Genomic DNA, 20613 nt, shown 5'->3' on the forward strand with positions numbered 1-20613 from the left:
CAGTGCACAGGACTAAAATCCGGGTCAGGTGAAATGAGTGTCAGCACACCAGTCTGCCAGATAATAATGTGAGCCATAAATTGTGCTAGGTGCATGATGCTTGAATGCCAAGTTTAACCAGCAAAAATATGGAACTCTTCACAAATTTGCGTGTCATCCTTGTGCAGGGGCCATGATAATCTTCTGTATTATTTCGATGTTAGTTTATGAGCTGCCGAAGCGAGCACTATGGTAAATCTTACTGCTACACCTCACACTTACGGTACGTAGCCTGAATAATTTTGATAATACATCTTAGAGCAGATGACAAAATTATACTCTTGCAAGAACTGGAGAAAGGTAATACAGGCTTAAAGAAAAGACAGGAAGAGAAAGAGAAGCAGGGAAATGCAAGTGGGAAAAGCAAGCAAGAATAGTGAGCAAGCAGACCTGGCAACCAGAAAAAAACAAAGGTATAGGACCAAATCCGGAAAAGGTTAAGAAATGGAGGATAGAAAAATACACAGATAAATAGGAAGAAGAAAGATAAATGAACCAAGAAGAGGAAAACCTAAGAAAGAAAAGAAGGAGAATAGCTCATTTCACTTACACACATGAATTCAGTCAATAAAGGTAAACATACATATAAAACTAACCTGGTTTTCCTCCTGCACAACTCTATACTGTTCCTTCCAGATAGTGATTTTGGAAGCTTCATCTTTTCTCAGAGCTCGTTCTTTCTTCAGCTCTGGGCTCCAAAAAGTCTTAATGCTATTCATGGAAGAACTTAATTTGCTCTCCTTTACTTCCACATCCTTCCGCAAGAGATCATTTTCTCTTAATACTTCTTTCAGCTGTGTCTGCAGATCCATGATTGTATTATCTCTTGCCTGACGAAGAGAGTGAGGAACAGTGGATGCCATACTCACAGGAGGGAGATGATGCTCTCCAAATGCTATGGTGTCACTAGCAACCCCACTGCTAGCTATATTGGGGCTACTGCCCATAGCAGTCATCCTGACACCATATGGCAGACGTCCCCCAGAACGGCCAAGCGTCATAGTGCTTTTAGGTGTTTCTGAACCCACATTTTCATGGTCACTTAGGTACATAGGGCCAGATGTGGCATAGGCAGCATTTAAGGATTGGATATTCTCCATTGAAAGGGTTTTCCCACTGCCACCTCCAACACTGCTTCCAGAACTCCCTCCCGTACTGTTGGTTCGACGATGACCCAAGCGAGGGGAACGTGGAAGCCTAGGTGAACGCCCAGGGCTCTGGTTGCTCGGTTCCACCTTCCCAACTGAGCGAGCACTTCCATACATGGTTGCAAGATGAACGTGGGTGCCAAGAAAGGTGTAAAGCAGAAAGCAAAATATGAAATTCCGTGAGGTTTCTCGATGGCTATAAGTCTGCTTAAGGCTAATCAGAAGTAACAGGTCTTCGGCTGTCCAGTCTTGAAGAAATACCTTATACCATATCTGTAATGAAAAGATCACACATTAAATCCCCCAATAATAAATATTTGCCTCTCAGACACTTTTCATTACCCCCACATAAGAAAGATCTCCCTATCATCTACTTATCACACATTCAAATTTTGTCTACAGCATTCTACTGTAAACATCATTTTAACAGTATTTTGCATATTTCAAAACTGAATACTGAAACCATGCCATGCAAATGGAAAAGAAAAAGAAATAAGAGGCATAAATACTAGCAATGAAAAGATAAAACTCAAGTTTGAACATATGATTTTCTAACTAGAAAACCCAAGATCATCAACTAACAAGTTAATAGAACTCTACAAATCAGTCCGATACAAGATCAATATATAAATATCAGTACTTTCTTGTACATTAGTAATAACAATTAGAAAATGCAATTTTTTTTTAAATCCCACTCACAATAGCAACCAAACCATAAAAACACTGTTATATAAATCTAACAAAAAGGTACAAGCATGAAATACTTTGTATCCTAATGAAAATCTCTACAGGATTCTCCAAATAACTCAACAAGCTGACTCTAAAATTCAAACAGAAGAGTAAAGGTATAAGATAACCTAAACGATTTGCAACAGAAGAACAAAGAAGGAAGATGTTCCTTAAATAGCAAGATAAATTACAGGTCCATGATCCTTCACTTGCAATGCAAAAATCATAAAACCTCTAAATGTAAGTTTTGTTTCTTCTTATTTAGCTGCAAAACCTGACTTGATCTGGTATGAGGTCACTTATTGTTTATAGGTATTATTCATACAGTCGTTGAGAAAACAATGTATATGATTACAGGATACTGCATAATGTCCACTGGGTATCAGGAGGAAAAATCTGGACTCCAAACCACATCTGACCCCCAGGATTTCTCATAAGGACTCATAGCCTTTTAAAGCTACAGTATTTAGGGCGCCTGGGTAGCTCAGTCGTTAAGCATCTGCCTTCGGCTCAGATCATGATCCCAGGGTCCTGGGATCGAGTCCCACATCCGGCTCCCTGCTCGGCAGGAAGCCTGCTTCTCCCTCTCCCACTCCCCCTGCTTGTGTTCCTGCTCTCGCTCTCTCTCTTTCTGTCAAATAAATAAATATAATCTTTAAAAAAAAAAGCTACAGTATTTAAAATTGTATGGCACAGGTTCAGGAACAGTCTTACCTGTATATATAAGTTCAGTATATGCTAAAAGTAACATTTCAAAAGAGTAAGGAAAAGACAAATCATTCAATAAATGGGATTTGAACAACTGGTGCTCTTGGAAAAATAAATTACATCCCTACTTCACACAGTACACAGAAATAAATCTGATGTACATTAAAGATATAAATTTTATTTTATGTTTTTGAGAGAGTGTATGTGCATGTGCACCATGAACAGGAGGGGGAGGCAGCACAGAGGGAGAAGGAGAGAAAGAATCCCAAGCAGGCTCCATTCCCAACATGAAGCCCGACGCAGAGCTCAATCTCACCACCCTGAGATCATGACCTGAGTCAAAATCAAGAGTTGGATGCTTAGAATGGCTAAAATTAACAAGTCAGGAAATGACAGATGTTGGCAGGGATGCGGAGAAAGGGGAACCCTCCTACACTGTTGGTGGGAATGCAAGCTGGTGCAGCCACTCTGGAAAACAGTATGGAGGTTCCTCAAAAAGTTGAAAATAGAGCTACCATACGACTCAGCAATTGCACTACTGGGTATTTACCCCAAAGATACAAATGTAGGGATCCAAAGGGGTACATGCACCCTGATGTTTATAGCAGCAATGTCCACGATAGCCAAACTGTGGAAAGAGCCAAGATGTCCATCGACAGATGAATGGATAAAGAGGATGTGGTATATATATACAATGGAATATTATGCAGCCATCAAAAGGAATGGAATCTTGCCATTTGCAACGACGTGGATGGAACTGGAGGGTATTATGCTGAGCAAAATAAGTCAATCAGAGAAAGGCATGTATCATATGACCTCACTGATATGAGGAATTCTTAATCTCAGGAAACAAACTGAGGGTTGCTGGAGTGGTGAGGGGTGGGAGGGATGGGGTGGCTGGGTGATAGACATTGGGGAGGGTATGTGCTATGGTGAGCGCTGTGAATTGTGTAAGACTGTTGAATCACAGACCTGTACCTCTGAAACAAATAATACATTATATGTTAAAAAAAAAAAAAAGAAGATAGCAGGAGGGGCAAGAATGAAGGGTGGAAGAATGACGATGGACTCTGAAAAACAAACTGAGGGTTCTAGAGGGGAGGGGGGTTGGGGGATGGGTTGGCCTGGTGGTGGGTATTAAGGAGGGCACGTTCTGCACGGAGCACTGGGTGTTATGCACAAACAATGAATCATGGAACACTACAACAAAAACTAATGGTGTAATGTATGGTGATTAACATAATAATAAAAAAAGAGTTGGATGCTTAACTCACTGAGCCACCCAGACGCCCCAAAGATACAAATTTTAAAACTACCAAAAGTACTAGAAGAAAACTTAGAACACCCTTGTGAACCTGAGTTAAGGTAGGGCTTCTTAAGTAAGAAACAAAAAGCAAAAACCATAAAGAAAAACAAATAATATATTTAATTATGTCAAAATGGCGAAGTATTATACCAAAAAATACTATAAGCAAAATTAAAAGAGAAATCAAAAACTAGGTGAAAAATGTATATGTATACATATGTATAAAGATTTATACAACATGTATAAAGAATTCCTACAGGGAAATGCCAAACTTGAAAGAGCAACAGTATGAAGGAAGGGAACTTGTATTGTAAGAGGAGGTTGGGGGCAAAATGTTTATGGAGGCTTTAGGTTCACTTTATACTCATACTACAATAAAACTTGAATCTTTTAAAAAGAAAATATGTTCATATTCTGTAAGTATAATTAAAACCAATTTTAAAAACACATACACAACTATCTACTTTCCACACTTCTCTCAAAAATAAGTCAACTAGATCTCCATGGCTTCCTAATATAGTACCAAAAAACTGGCTTAGGTCAAGTAACAGGTATCAGCACACTAAATAATATTTTCCAAAAATCCACTGTTACATAGAATTCTTAAAAGTGTTTCTTCACTGGAGCACATGGATAGTTCAGTCAGTTAAGTGTCAGACTCTTGATTTCGGCTCTTGATTTCCGCTTGGGTCATGTTATCAGGGTGGTGAAATTGAGCCCCCGAGATGGCTCCACACTCAGTGGGGTATCTGCTTGTTCCTCCCCCTCACCTTTTGCCCGCCCCCAACTCGCATGCGTGCTTTCTCTTGCTCTCTCTCTCAAATAAAATTTTTTAAGAAGTGTTTCTTCACTGAACATTCTACCCAAGTAACTCACATGGTCAAAAATAGGATTTTAAAGAATCCATATACTTTAGTCGAACTCAAACAGGTTACTCTTCAGAAATATGAATACACTGGCAGTCTCACCTTATCATTAGTAAAGATAGCCCCAAGGTAACAGCAAGCAGAACAGAAAATACACAGAGCCTGAATCTTCAAGGTTCCATCTCAGAAAGAGCAATAGTACACCAAGTTCGGAAGTTGCAATATTCTACTAGTAGTGTTAGGAAATTCCTCTCCAGGAATAACCTAGTTTAAGAAGTAAAAATTTCTTTTTTATGATTTTTTTTTTTTAAGTAAGCTCTATGCCCAACATGGGGCTTAAACTCACAGGCCCGAGATCAAGAGTCACGTGTTCTACTGCCTGGGCCAGCCAAGCACCCCTCCTTTTCACGATTAATCTGAACTGTGAGGTAGGTGACAAGTAATAACCTACATATTACTGTTTGAATGAATTCTATTTCAAGATCAAAGAGAGATGCAAAGCTTTTTCTTTTAAGTAATCTGAATATTGTTTAAAATAAGAGAGCCATTCATTATCCAGAATCCCTTAAGTAATAACAAAAGCTAACACTGAATATTTACCGTATGTCAGGCATTGTGTTAAAATTTTGTAAGATCTAATTTAATATTTAAAAGCCTCCCATAACATAGGTACTGCCATTATCTCCATTTTAGAGATGATGCAAATAAGGCTTATAGGTGTTAAGTGACATCTAAAGTCACATAGCCATTAAATGGTAGGGTCAAGATTTGAATTAGGGCACCTAATTCCACAGCCCTGGAGGCTCTTAACTACTGTGCTTAACCACAATCATCTGCTGATGAGAATAGCTCAACTGTTCATAGGATATTAAAGGCTTCCACAGTTTTAAGGCAGTGTGTCCTGCTAATCTAGTACTCATTAAGGCAATTTTAGGCTTTCCAGGTATAAAGCTTAAATAATCACATTTCTCTATAAGGAGAAAGTCTTTCTTAAAAGATGGTGGGCAAAAGAACAAATAAGTGAAAGTAACAAAATAATGAGTAATAATTCAGAGTCTCAGGAATCATGCCATCAGAACATTAAACTGCCACATTCAAGAAAAAAATTCCCAACTGTGCTTTTGTGCAGAATTTTATTTTCGTCTAGTCAAGTAACTAAATCACACTGAATAGGCTAAGATCCAATAACAAAAACTCCCATCAAGTTTTCAACATTAGCAGGTGCACTCTAATGTTCAAGTCACTTTCAGATCCAAAACGGCATTTGCATGTGGAGTGTTTGCTATTATCAGAACCGTATTCATTTACACAACAAAAGGAAGAAATTTACTAGCTCTGAATTCCTCATACTGGCTTTTTAATCTCATGAGCTTCAGGGAAGATAGTGTTCAAAAAAAAATTGTTTCTTTTAAAAAGATGCCAGACATACAACAACAAAAATAATAATTCTTGCACTTTAAACAACTGACAAAAAAGAATTTTGACCAAAAAAAAGTTATACAGTATGATTCCATGTATGCAGAATTCTAGAACTAATTTATTATGACAGAAAGCAAATCAGTGTGTGCCTGGGGATGGGGCTGGGGGAGGCATGGATCAAAAAGGAGGAGGAGGAAACTTTCGGGGTGATGCAAACGTTCATTATCTTGACTGGAGTAATGGTTTCACAGGCATATACGTATCAAAACTCTTCAAATTATGTATATATTTTTTAAGATTTTATTTTTTTAAGTAATCTTTACACCCAACATGGGGCTTGAACTTACAATTGTACTATCAAGAGTCACATGCTTTACTGATTGAGCCAGACAGGCAACCCTCATCAAACTATATACTTTAAATACATTCAGTTTAGTGTCCATTAATTATACCACAAAAGTTTGAAAAAAAAAATTTCACACTCCTAACTCCCTTGTCCTTGATTAATCCAAAAGAAATACCTTTACTGATTATACAACTGGAATCCTGATTGCTGCTGGATAAAATCATACAGCTGTACAGTTTGAGCCCATAATGTTGCTCCCAGGGTCTTTTAGTTAGCTTCCTACCCATATTTTGTTAGCTCCCTATCTACTATCTATTGTCGTGGTTATTTCAAATCTTCTCCCTCTGCCTATCAGACAGAACATGTGAGTCTCCTGGGTCAGAGACCAAAAACTTTATTACTCACTGCACAGCAAACAGTATGAGAATGTCTGCATTGGTTCCCTGTTACCCCCAAGTCCAACAGATTACAAGAGGGGCCCAGATAGATGCTACACATGCAGTGGGTTTGCACTGCAGCTGAGGATACTTAGTTTAGGGAATCCACCACTTTTATAACGAGCAGTAAGCCTGCTCTGTCCCAATGGGAAACATTACCTCAAGGTAGCCTGCTGCATACACAATCCTGAGAAATGGCCCAGGTTAAGAGCACTCAGGGCCTTGCATTCTTAGCATACCCACAAAGGCATGCAGAAAAGACCCATGGATGACTCACTCTCCTGAGAAGCATTTTGGTAGTTTCACGGTATCTCCATAAATTCTTTGATACTGCTCCCTCCAAGAGGGAAAGCAAAATTCCTCTCTCTCTGAATGTGAACTGGACTTAGTGATTTGCTTCCAAGATAACTCATAAAGAACAATGGGGCTTCTGTCTTGGTCATTCTTTTGGATCCCTCATTTTGTAAGGACCTAGCTGCCATTTGCAAGGATGTTCAAGCTACCCTATAGACAGCCACATAGTGAGAAACTGGAGCCTCCTTCCAACAGTCATGTGAGAGATAGCTTCAAAAAAGGTCTTCCAACTCCAAACAAGCCTTCAGATGACTGCAACCTCACAAAAATATCTTGAGCCAGAACCTTGAGCCAGATATGCTCTACATAACAACTATGAGATGGGGACGCCCGGGTGGCTCAGTCAGTAAAGCAGCTGCCTTTGGCTCGGGTCCTGGTCCGAGGGTTCTAGGATCGAGTCCCGCATCCAGCTCCTTGCTTGGCGGGGAGCCTGCTTCTCCCTCTGCCTGCCACTCCCCTGCTTGTGCTCTCTCTTTCTCTGACAAATAAATAAACAAAATCTTAAAAAAAAAAAAAAAAAACCAACTGTGAGATATTTGGGTTTTTTTAATCCAGTAATTTTTTTAATACCACAAAAGAAACTAATACAGACTTGTTCCTGAAATCTTTGTTTCAAGGGGGCATACCATACTGCATCACAATTAAAAGTGTGTTTCTTTTTGCAGGCTCTAAACAATTCTCAACACCATTGCCAGAATGATCTTTTTTTTTTTTAAGATTTTATTTATTTGACAGAGAGACATAGCGAGAGAGGGAACACAAGCAGGGGGAGTGGGAGAGGGAGAAGCAAGCTCTCCACTGAGCAGAGAGCCGGACTCAGGGCTTGACCCCAGGACCCTGGGATCATGACCTGAGCCGAAGGCAGACGCTCAACGAATGAGCCACCCAGGCGCCCCACCAGAATGATTTTCTAATACGATTCCCCAAGTGGGTCAGGAACCCCTAAGACTCCCTAAGATCCTTTCAGGAGGTCCATGAGAACAGAACTACTTTCATAATACTATATTATTTGCCTTTTTCACTGTACACTCTTACAAATGTATAGTATTGTCTTTCAGAGGCTACATGATACGTGGTATATCCCACTGACAACTAATGGAATGTATACTTGTATACTCTTATGCTTTAAATTTTTCTCAGTTTTACTTTTTTTTCAGTTTTAGTTTCTAAAACAGTACGTAGTAATAGATATAGCCTACATAAACAAAAGCTATTTATAGTCTTGATTTTCAAGAGTGTATAGAGATGGTGGAACAAAAAAGTTTAAGAACCACTGCTCTAAAATTTAAATATGACATGAGCACACCTACATACTTCCTTTGATGGCTTCCCAAAATAAGAATCTAAATTCCTTGGCAGTGCATATAAGATTTTTCATTATTTCAGTCTTGCCTACCTCCCTAAGGCAGTTTACTTCTTAACCACTCTCCCTTTCCATGTGACAGCCATGATCAAGTACCTGCAATTTCCTGAAATATCATACCCTCTTTTTATTTCTATGACCTTCCTCTTCCCCCTCAACTGGCTAACTACTTACTGCTCATTTTTCCAAACTAAATTTAATAGTCACAGTCCTACACAAACCCTTAAATCCCTCAGTCTAATTTAGGTGCACCTCTCATGGAACCAAGAGCTTTCAAAATAATGTACTATGTTTTAATTAATTGCTTCCTTAAAGGAGTATCTTATCTCCAAAACCTAGCACAGTACCTAATACAAATCAAATATGCAATGTTTGCTGAATCCACAAGTTAACCTAAATCTGAATATAATTCAGTAAAATAGTTCTTATATTCACAAGGTGGTAGTAAGCTTGAAATTAGTTTAAGGAAACTGCAACTAAATGCAATGTAAGACAAATATAATGAAAGCCGTTTTATCATGTTAATAATAAATGCTTTATGTTAATAAACTTTATTTTTAAATTGTAACCAAATTCCATAAATTGACAACCTCCTTCTCTATATGTTTCGCTATGTATTTTTGTCCTCTAAAATTATGCCCTGAAAGTCATAAAGAAATGTACTAAACAGTCAAGATTTCAATATTTTAAAAAACAAACTGTTCTTCCTAGATGAATAAAAATAGGAAATTCTGTAGCTACATTTTAATTCCAAAAAAAGACACCATAAGCTCAATAAGAACAGATTAATGCCTCTCATTTTGTAAGAAAATTAAAAATTCTCTCTCTCTCACACACATACACACACACATACACACACACACACAGCAATCACATGCAGAAAATATGCCAATGAATACAACATTGCTCTTAATACTTAAAAATCTCTATTAAATTATCTGTCAAGTTAATATTATAGCCTGAGACCTATTAAGTACTTCAAATGAGTTTTCTTATCCTATATTTTGAGTTTTAAAAAATACTAAAAAATATCAGCACAGTGTTTAAATCTCTGCAAGTTTACCCGATTTATGTTTAGAAAAATTTCCTAAAATCTAATTTTGACAAGAACATTATTAGAAATCTGGTTTATCTTAGATTTGGTGTTTATTAATAACATAGTTTCACCATCAAATCATATTTCCATGTTCCCATAAAAAATTACAATTTTTACAGTTTTTATTTTCACCAAACAAGCATTCTTAACTCAAAAACAGCCTAAAAGCCTCAAGATAGTGGATTTCCCTATCAAGAGAAGGTTCAATTCGTTCTCAGAAAATAAAGTCAAGAAACCTAAAATTAATTCAGTTTTGGTGGTATACACTTTAAGGAAAGAATTTTTTAATTTATTTGACAGAGAGAGAGCACAAGTAGGCAGAGCAGCAGGCAGAGGGAGAGGGAGAAGCAGACTCTCCACTGAGCAGGGAGCCTGACGTGGGGCTCGATCCCAAGACCCTGGGATCATGACCTGAGCCAAAGGCAGCCACTTAACCAACTGAGCCACCCAGGTGCCCCAATGAGATTTATTTTTAAAACAATAGTCATTTTTTATTTATTTTTTTAAAGTTCCCCAAATGAAGTGGAATGGCAAAAATTAAAAATACAATTCCAAATCATTAAGCAATAGTGCTCAGAATACATGGACACAGCTTTTGTATTACCCTCCTTAACACTGTTGCTCTTCATATTAAAGCACATTAATAACACCGTGCTCAAGTATGAAATAAAAAATGTGACCTGAAATCTTTTCTGGAGAGTAAGTGTAAAAATGTACAGTAACAAAAATGTAATGCATAGACCTTATATACATTTCATCCTAACAAGCTCCCGTTAAGTAATTCTTACTGCACTCCTGAGGCTTAGTCATGTAGTATCTAGTAGGAAAGGCTTGGGCTGGTTGGTTCAGCTCCACGATTTAAACGTGTAACGGTAAACAAATAAATATATCTGTCAGAGCCTCAGTATCCTCATCTATAAAATGGACATAGTGTTCTCCTCAAAAGATGGCTAAAAGGACCAAATCAGTGAGTAAGTATAAAATACCTATCTAGTTCTTAGCAGGTTTTCAATAAATGTTAGTCACTACATTTCTAGGAATTCATCTTATACATATTTTTACACAAGTGGGAAAACTGAATAAGAATAAACTGAAAATAAAATAACAAGACTCTGGTAATAGTCTAAAATTATGGTAATACTCTACAGATATTAAAAATAATAACATAAGTCTGGGGCGCCTGGTGGCTTAGTTGATTAAGTGTCTGACTCTTGATTTCAGCTCAGGTCATGATCTCAGGGTTGGGAGATCGAGCCCTCCATCAGGCTCCATGCTGGGCACTGGAGCCTGCTTAAGATTCTCCCTCTCCCTCTCCCCCCACTCAAAAAAAAAAAAAAAGTCTGTATGTAAATTATGTAAATTAAATTTTTTTAATTTATAAGAATAATACAAGAAGTCATGAGGAAAAGTGGGTTTTTACACTCTTCTATACTGATTGAGGTTTTAACATGAATATGAATTACTTTCATAATTTAAAAAGTAATATAGACCCACACGCATACGGACAACTCATTTTTGACAAAAGTACAAAGGTAATAACAGTAGAGAAAGTGAGGCAATTCTGCTCCCCACAATAGGAGATCTGAACAGTACATTTGTGTGGCTGCCACAGTCCACCCCTTGCACTGCAGAATTACTTCTCCACATGGGAACAGGAAGCAGCTTCTCCGTGATTCTCATAGGCTTCTGTTCTTGAGGGGAATCACAGAAGAGGAAGGTTACTGAAACAAACTACAGATGCTGTCAGTCTCTCAAGAACACAAATGGTACTCTTCTTCTCCCTCCTCCACTAATTTCATCCTATTTACAGGTCTTAGTGGCTTACCTGATGGCAACCCAAACTTTCACTCCCAAGGGGCCTAACCCCTTGATGATCATATTCCTCTCAGGCCAGGGTTGCTGGACATGTCCATCCAGTTAAGATGGGACAAGGGAGTACCAAAAGGTGCCCAGCTGGATCACCTACTACATATATCATTCCCTGTCTCCATTATGTTCATACTAGGAAAAAATTACAATCTAAATGTCCAACAATGGGGAACTGGCTATATAAGTTAAGGCAAAACTATAAAATGAAATACCATCTGCAATAGGTTGAATAGTGTCACCCCTAAATTCAAGTCAATCAGGAACCTCTGGATGTGACCTTATTTGGAAATACAGTCTTTGCAAATGTAACCAACTTAAGATAAGTTCTACTGGATTACGGTAGGCCTTAAATCTAATGACTGGTGTCTTTCTATGAGAAAAGAAAGAGAGATTCAGTCCCAGAGACACACACAGGAGATGGCGGCGGAGACTGGAATGGTACAGCTACAAGCCACAGAACACCAAAGACTGCCAAGAGCCAGGAAGAGGCAACCAGGAATTCTCTCTTAAGCCTTCAGAGGGAGCAAGGCCTGCTTACACTGATTTTGGACTTCCAGCCTCCAAAACTGTGAGGGAATAAATTTCTGGATTTTTACATCAACAAGTCTGTGGTAATTTGGTATAGCAGACCCAGAAAATTAATATACCATCTCACTATAACTGATGATTTGTAGCTCTATACTTAATGACAGAGAAAGATGTTTGTTATCTACTGTCAAACCAAAGACAAAAAAGAAAAAGTTACAAACATAGACTCTACCTAAGTTTGGTTGGCTGGGTTTTTTTTGAAGTTTCAGCAGGATGTACAACTCTGGGTAGTAAGATATCTGGTGGTGATCTCACTTTCTTGCCAAACCACAGATTTTTTTCGAGCGTATACTATTTTTTATAATCAGGCCAAAAAAATAAAACTTTTTCAGGAATGGGTGGTATAAAGCTATCCAACAGAAATGGTATATTGTCATAAGATGAAGCCCTAGGCACTAAAAACTCCTGCTACCACTTCTAGAATAAAGCCAGAATGGTTTCCTTATAGCCAAGATCAGTGGATTCTCTACTTTCACTGCATTTGACACTACTGACCTCTTCGATCTTGAAAGCCTTACCTGGGTCTCTCTAATACTACTCTTCTGATTCTACTATATCTCCAAGACAATCCCTCTTTCATACATTTTATTGGCTCCTCTTCCTCTACCTATCCTTAAAACATTGGTATGTACCTTACAGCTCTATCCCCAAACATGTTGTTGTCTCCTGCTGTTTTACTTTCCCTGGGCAATCTTACCCACAGCCACTGTTTGAGCTCGCTTCAACTATCACCTATTTTAGGCAGGTACTTAGTTTAGGTTTTCTCAATCAATATTCCCAACTCTGGCTTCCCCCTTGGCCTGCAGACTTATATGACCAACTACTTACTATACATATCTGCCAAGATTTCCCATAGACAACTCAGCAGTTCTAACTAAACATACATTTTCCCTACAACATGCACTTCTCCTATGTTCTCTACTTTGATGGAATTCATTTTGACGCCTCCTTTTTCACTCCTCTATTCAACTCTCATTAACTAAACAATCACTGTGTACCACCAATTCTTACCTTTCTAATATATTTCCTTTCCATCCCTACAGCTACCACCTCATCCTGTTTGGCCAGTACTTCCGCATCAATCTCCTAAACAGCCTACTTATCCATATAGTCTTGCCGCCTTCCAAGCTGCTGATGTTCCTTAATTTTATTTTCCCAGCCCAACATATTTAAGGGATATGACACATTACCATCAATAATAGTTCATTTTGATAGACATCAAATTGAGGGTGGGAGACATATTAAAAATGCCAGGCAGTCATTTTTCATTTGATAAAAGCGCCATATTCTAATACCCTGTGTTTTCTCCCTCCATGCCCCACTGAGAATCAATGCACTTTTCTTTGTATGCCTTTTCATTTTTGCTTCACCATTTTTTAATTGAGCTATACTTCACATATCATAAGATTCATCATTTTAATGTGTATAATTCAGTGATTTTTTTGTATATTCACAAGGCTGTACAGTTATATCACTATCTAATTGCAAAATACTTTCATCACTGCAAAAAGAAATCCCACAAACCCATAAGCAGCCACTCCCCGTTTCTCATTCCCCAGGCCCTGGTAACCATTGTCTCCATACATTTACCTACTGTGGACATTTCATATAAATGGAAACATACAATATGAGGCCTTCTGTGTCTGGTTTCTTTCATTTAGCATAATGTTTTCAAGGTTCATTCATATGTAGTATATCAGCATTTCATTCCATATAATGGATAATATTTTGTTGTATGGAAATTCTACATTTTGCTCATCCATTCATCAGTTGATGGACACTTCGGTTCCTGCTATTATAAATAATCCTACTATGAACATTCATGTACAAGTTTTTGTGTAGACATATGTTTGTAATTCTCTTAGGTATCTACCTCAGAGTAAAATTATTTGAGCAATATGAAAAGTCTATGTAACATGTGAAGGAAATGTCAAACTGTTTTCCAAAGCATCTGCAACAGTTCTCAGTGGCAATGTATGAGGGTTCTAATCTCTCCATACCTTCATGGATGCTTGTTACTGTCCATCTAGCCATCCTCAGTGGCAATGTATGAGGGTTCTAATCTCTCCATGTCTTCATGGACGCTTGTTACTGTCCATCTAGCCATCCTAGCTGGTGTGAAGTGTTAACTTATTGTGATCTTGATGTTATGACTTTTTATTTAAATAATAATCTTCAAAAAAATTATAAGCATGTTTGGAGTCAAATATATTTGGTGTCCATTTTGGTAATATATGTTACTAATACGTGTTTTTTATTTTTTTTTTAAGATTTTATTTATTTATTTGACAGAAAGAGACACAGCAAGAGAGGGAACACAAGCAGGGGGAGTGGGAGAGGGAGAAGCAGGATTCCCGCCTAGCAGGGAGGCCAATGTGGGGCTCGATCCCAGGACCCTGGGATCATGACCTGAGCCGAAGGCAGACGTTTAACGACTGAGCCACCCAGGCGCCCCTACTAATATGTTTATACCTATGGCATTAAATACTACTATTGAATAATACATGCATGTAGAAATAAAAATTCAAATAATAAAAATTAAAGTCTCTCCCTCTCTGTCCTTCTCATTACAGATAACCACTTTTGACCATTCTGCTTTTAAGTCTAGTCTAACTCCAGATAAATAATTTAAATAACTCTAAATTATTTAATTTTTCTTCATACCTTTTATTACCATATAATATGCAATTTGTTTCACTTCTCCATTTTGATATTGCCAGCTTCCTTCACTAGAATGAAAGCTTCATGAGGACAGTAAATTTTCCCTTTTCTGTCCACTGCTGTACCTCAACACTTAGAATGGGGCCTACCACATAAAAGGTAAATATATTAAACGAATAAACATTAATTTTTTAAAAGATTCTACTTATTTATTTGACACAGAGAGAGAGAGAGAGAACGTGCCCGCACTCAAGCAGGGGGAGATGCAGACGGAGAGGGAGAAGCAGGCTCCCTGTTGAGCAGGGAGCCCAATGTGGGGCTCGATCCCAGGATCCTGGGATCATGACCTGAGCCAAAGGCAGACGCTTAACTGACTGAGTGCCCCAAATTTAAACTCTTAACCTCCTACCACCTATCTCAGTATAAGATAAGCAATCTAGGTTTCCAGTACACCCAACTACCTGACATGAATCACTTTTTTTTTTTTTTAAGTAAGCTCCACACCCAGCATGGAGCCCAATGCAGGGCTTGAACTCACGACCAAGACCTGAGCTGAAATCAAGAGTCAGATGCTTAACCAACTGAGCCACCCAGGTGCCCCTCACATGAATCACCTTTACTGTTATTTTTTACATTGTACAAGTGCATTACATTTATTTTCTGATCTATAACTGTCTTCTTTTGTCTACCATCAACTCTAAAAACAGAAAGCCAATAAATAGTTTAAAATATGATGACAACGTAAACATTACTCACTGAGAACCAGGTAGTAATGTTCTACAGAGAACATGTAATTCTGCCTGCTCCCTTCCTAGGATGTACTAGAATTTATGAATACTTTCTTTACATGTTTTGTCTGTATTTATTACTACACCATACACTCTATGAAAACAGGATTTTAATACACACATACACCTTACTCATTAGTGCATCAGAGTATGCATTCAGTCACTATATGTATAATTTATAAACAGATGGACAGAGTTGTGGAAGGAAGAAGAGGGGAGAAAAGAAGTGGGAAGATCAGGCCATCAAGAATGTGAAAGCCAATCTACTACAGACATTATGTACCTTTATATAATATCCATTCATGAGCATCAAAATGAGACAGAGTTAAGGTGAAAAGAAATGAGTCTACATATCCTATAAGCTCTATCAACTAAAGGTTAAGTTAGAATAAGAAAGTAGTATCCTGTCTCTGTAATTTCACAATTTTTACAATAAACATGTATTGCTTTTAATATCCCATTCTCTTATTTTTAAAACCCTTCTAATATATGTGGGGGGTGGTGAGATTTGGGGTTTTCCACTCTTAGTTCTTTAGTAAAGTTCCTTCTGGAACAGTTTTCACTCCTACCAAGAAAAGTGTTTTTTTGTATCCCTTAGCCAGAATATACAGATGGCCATACCGAAGTAGTAATTATGAGAATAATCTATTTCAAAGCCTCCAAAATGAACCAAAATGCTGCCGAGACAAAACCTCAAGGAAAGTGAAAGAGGCATGAGGTCAATTCTTTGTGATCTAGGGTTTTTCTTAACATCCTAAATCCTACTTCCCATATTCATTACCAAATCTCCATGAGGTCTTAAAACAACAAAACTCAGTTCAGACCTGGCCACTGCTACATATTCACCCCACAGAACTTGTCAACTAGGTCAGGAAAACTGTAAAGAGAAGATTACCAGGAAATTCCAGAATCATTTTTCCCTGTAAGAAGAGCATTGGTACCAATACCTATATACATACTGAGGGAAAACACACCCCACAGATACCCATACACAGCCTCTCAGAATCCTGGAGTACACCCAGAAGCCTAAAAATAAAAAGGGTTCCACACACAATGATTGTATGTCAGCCTTTAATTCTCAATCTTCCCACAAATAGCTACAAGCATAACATGCAACTGCAAACAGTAGTCTCAACTCTTTCCTCACAGATTAGAAGGATAATAGCTCTCTACAACCTGAATCTCCAAAGGAACACCAAATATTCATAAATCTAAGGAAAGCAGAAAATCCTTCAATAGCAACATAGTAACCTACCTCAAATTAATTACAACTGCCATAGATGTACTCTGAGATGTTTTCAAGGTGAACTAGAAAATATATCACCCATTAGCTATTTAAAGCGTTGTATGTGGGGGCGCCTGGGTGGCTGAGTTGTTAAGCGTCTGCCTTCAGCTCAGGTCATGATCCCAGGGTCCTGGGATCGAGCCCCGCATCGGGCTGCTGGCTCAGCGGAAAGCCTGCTTCTCCCTCTCCCACTCCCCCTGCTTGAGTTCCCTCTCTATGTCTCTATATGTCAAAAAAATAAAATAAAATCTTTAATAAAAATAAAAATAAAGCATTGTATGTGAAATTGTGACTAAATCTCAAAATTACTAGTCCAACCTGCTGTGATGGGTTGTACTCATGAGTAATTAGCATTTATTATCAGAAAATGAATTGAATATTTTAAATACTGTATTTCAACATCTGTAAGATTCTGTTCATTTTGTTAAAGGGTTATAAATGTCACTAGGGGCAAGAAGTACGCTGCTATCTTAAGCACTTCATGCAAAGATTAACAGATAAAATTTTAAAATCCCATTCAAGTACAATTTGGCAGAATCAATCAAATCCATTTCAAGTGTGCATGCCCTCTGACCTAGAAGTCTCACTTTTAAAATATCACAGGTTTAAGGATATATGTACAAGGGTGTTCAATTATTGTATGATTTGTACAGCAAAAAGAGAAAACTTAAATTTCTACCAAGAGATTAAAAAATGCTATCTACAAACTATAAAATAAAATACTGCTATTAAAAAAAAAAATTCCTGGGGCGCCTGGGTGGCTCAGTCATTAGGCATCTGCCTTCGGCTTGGGTCATGATCCCAGGGTCCTAGGATCAAGTCCCATGTCAGGCTCCCTGCTCGGCCAGAAGCCTGCTTCTCCCTTCTCCCACCCCCCCCGCTTGTGTTCCTGCTCTCACTATCTCTCTGTCAAATAAATAAATAAAATCTTTTTTAAAAATTAAAATAAAAAATAAAAATAATTCCTTAAATCTATGATAACTTCTATAAAGACATCTCTAATATGTTTTGAAGGAGAAAAGAAAGTTACAGAAGAATTGTATAATATGATCCCATCAGTATACAAAAGGTTACATACATGTATGTTTGTATACACACAGAAATGACCTGGATAGTAAGAAGCTATTTCTTAAAGGTCAGATGGAATCACTTTTTCCCTTGCATATATACTTCTTTTCTTTTTAATCCTTTGATAGTGAGCATGTATTACTTTTACACACACACACACACACACACACACACACACTTGTCACTATAAACTAAAGGCTTAAGTAAGGACCTCAACCATTCAGCACTATTGTATGGTAAGGGCTAGGTATGGGCTAGGCTCCTGGCTGATAAAGTCTCTGTGAGTACCAGGTTAAACACACACACACACACGCACACACCCCTAGTAGGTTACACACACACACCCAGTAGGTTAAACACACACACACACACACATATATATATGTATCTACATATACACACACACACCCTACCAGTTAAAGCACATATGTCTCTGCTTCCACCTTCAGTATACAACTTCTCAGGTTTGCTAACACCGTGCATCAGTTTGTATGACCTTAATCTGATTCTCATAGAATCCAAAAATTACAGAATTATGTGGCTACAGTAGCAATGTTTTGGTGACATTCCTACCTGAAAAAGCCCCTCTGCTAGGAGCAGCAATAACACTTAACATGGGTCATGGCTGCCATTCCATTCTTCTTTATGGGAGGATGAGAAGGTGATTAACTCAGTTATAGTCAAGGTAATTATGGTTTTTAGTAATTCTTATCAATCAGTTAATCAAGTTAATTGTAAGGTCTATCAAAGTTCTCACCATGACAAACATCTTGTCAAGCAGTTACTCAGAAGCAAATGCAAGGTTATTAATCAGTGTTCTCTACTTAGAAAACAACCTGTGCCGCTTAGTTCAAGAGAGTTCAGCTGGAGGCTGTATAGCCTTTCCCAACCACTCGTCCTCAATGATACCCTGATATCTTAAAATCCTAAAATATTAAATTGTCTGAATTCCAGCTATATTACCTTTCATTTTACACATCTCATACTACACTATGATCAGTCTGACAAAAAGATGAACAAATCCTACCAGATTAAACTGAACAAACACAGTGAATAGATAGATATACATGTTCACAAGCCATTATCCACAAATCTGGATTCCAAAAATCTGTGAAAACCAAAAACTTTTGTAACCAATTTGGTGGCAAAATCACACCTGAAGTGATGCAGAAATACTTCCGTATTTGATGAAGGAATTGGAAGATGCCCCTCAATCCTGCTTGGAAAGTTAGATACATATAGTATATGCATCATATCACCTTTCTAAAATCTGAGAATTTCTGAATTCTGGCCCAAAAAATCTTGCACTTAGGCCTGTATAATTGGAGAAGATTAAATATCCACATCATTGTTTGTCAAGACATTTATAATCAGGGAAAGTTCCACAAGGAGCTTTTAACTCTACAATATTCTATTTCCTGAGCTGGGTGGTGGGTACACAGGTATTAATTATACAATTCTATCCTTTTGCATGTCTGAAACATTTCATAAACTTTAAAAGTTTAAGTGATAAATTGCAGGCACCCAATGTTTGATTTTCTTCCCTAAAATAATAAAGGCATCTGTATTCAAAGTATTTGTTTCCTTCCTTAAAATATAAGAGCATTTGGGAAGCAGCAAGTTTGAAAACGGTTATGCTTAGGGTCTTAAAAACATTCATATCTTTTGATACAATAATTCCATATTCAAGAAGCCTACCTACTTAAATGATCTAAAATGTACATAAATTCATTAATTATGAATTATATATCAGCTTTATTATTAACTCATTCATTTGGGAAATGTTTAAGTAAAATCTTTATGATTTAATATGCCACCTACAAAAATACATTTACAACTAATGTCTGACAAAAAATATTTACAACACAGTACATGAAAATGGATATACATTTAACATATAGTATACTCTAGAGTTTGCAAATATCCATACAAGCAAAACAAAAAGAATGGGAGGAAATCTGTTTACTTTGTCTTAGTAGTTGTCAAAATTTTCCAGATGGGTATATAATACTTGTTAAAAAAAGAAAAAAATGTTTAAACAGAAACAAGAGGGAAAAGGCACTATAATTTAAGGTGAGCATTTCTTCCTTTTGAACCTGGTCTCAAAATCCTTCCCAACACACGAATATAGTATCAAACCTATCTGCTGGCCCTAAAGGCATCATAACTTTTTTTCATTATTTGCAATAATACAGATGCAAGATGTCTAACATTATTTTAGACCTGAGTATATGGCATCTACTGTGAAGAAGACAGCCAACATTTCTCAGCACGTATGAGGTATTCAACATATGGGGTAAGCATTATAAAAATGTTTGTCTTTTCCAGTACACTTGAAAAATGGCACACTGCCCGATATAATGGGCAAGATGTGACTTAAGAAAAAGACTTGAAAAAAAGAATTGCGGAGCCAGTAAAAATCATAATTCTTTCTGAGAGTCCATTTTTCTCCTGTCACCATGGTTCTCTGAATAAACTCCACCAAGGGTATTTTTTTTAAGCCATAATTCTTTACACATATACACACAAATATAGAATTACAG

At 37.5% G+C, this 20613-nt stretch overlaps 1 protein-coding gene and 1 non-coding gene across 13 annotated transcripts in view; both read right to left on the reverse strand.

Moving 5' to 3' along the window:
* The window catches only part of ERC1 (ELKS/RAB6-interacting/CAST family member 1), a 550857-nt gene that overhangs the window by 507150 nt on the left and 23094 nt on the right, over positions 1–20613 (reverse strand). For all 12 annotated transcript variants that reach the window (XM_078075442.1, XM_078075441.1, XM_078075446.1 and 9 more), the window contains exon 2: positions 636–1460. In XM_078075442.1, coding sequence (XP_077931568.1) covers positions 636–1304 — 669 coding nt within the window. In that variant the 5' untranslated portion in view covers positions 1305–1460. The remainder of the gene's footprint in view (positions 1–635; positions 1461–20613) is intronic.
* Positions 123–227, reverse strand: LOC118535850 (U6 spliceosomal RNA). Its single transcript, XR_004917377.1, has one exon. It is a non-coding gene; the product is annotated as a U6 spliceosomal RNA (small nuclear RNA).

This window comes from Halichoerus grypus, chromosome 6, assembly GCF_964656455.1.
Source record: "Halichoerus grypus chromosome 6, mHalGry1.hap1.1, whole genome shotgun sequence".
In the NCBI taxonomy this organism is placed as follows: domain Eukaryota; kingdom Metazoa; phylum Chordata; class Mammalia; order Carnivora; family Phocidae; genus Halichoerus; species Halichoerus grypus.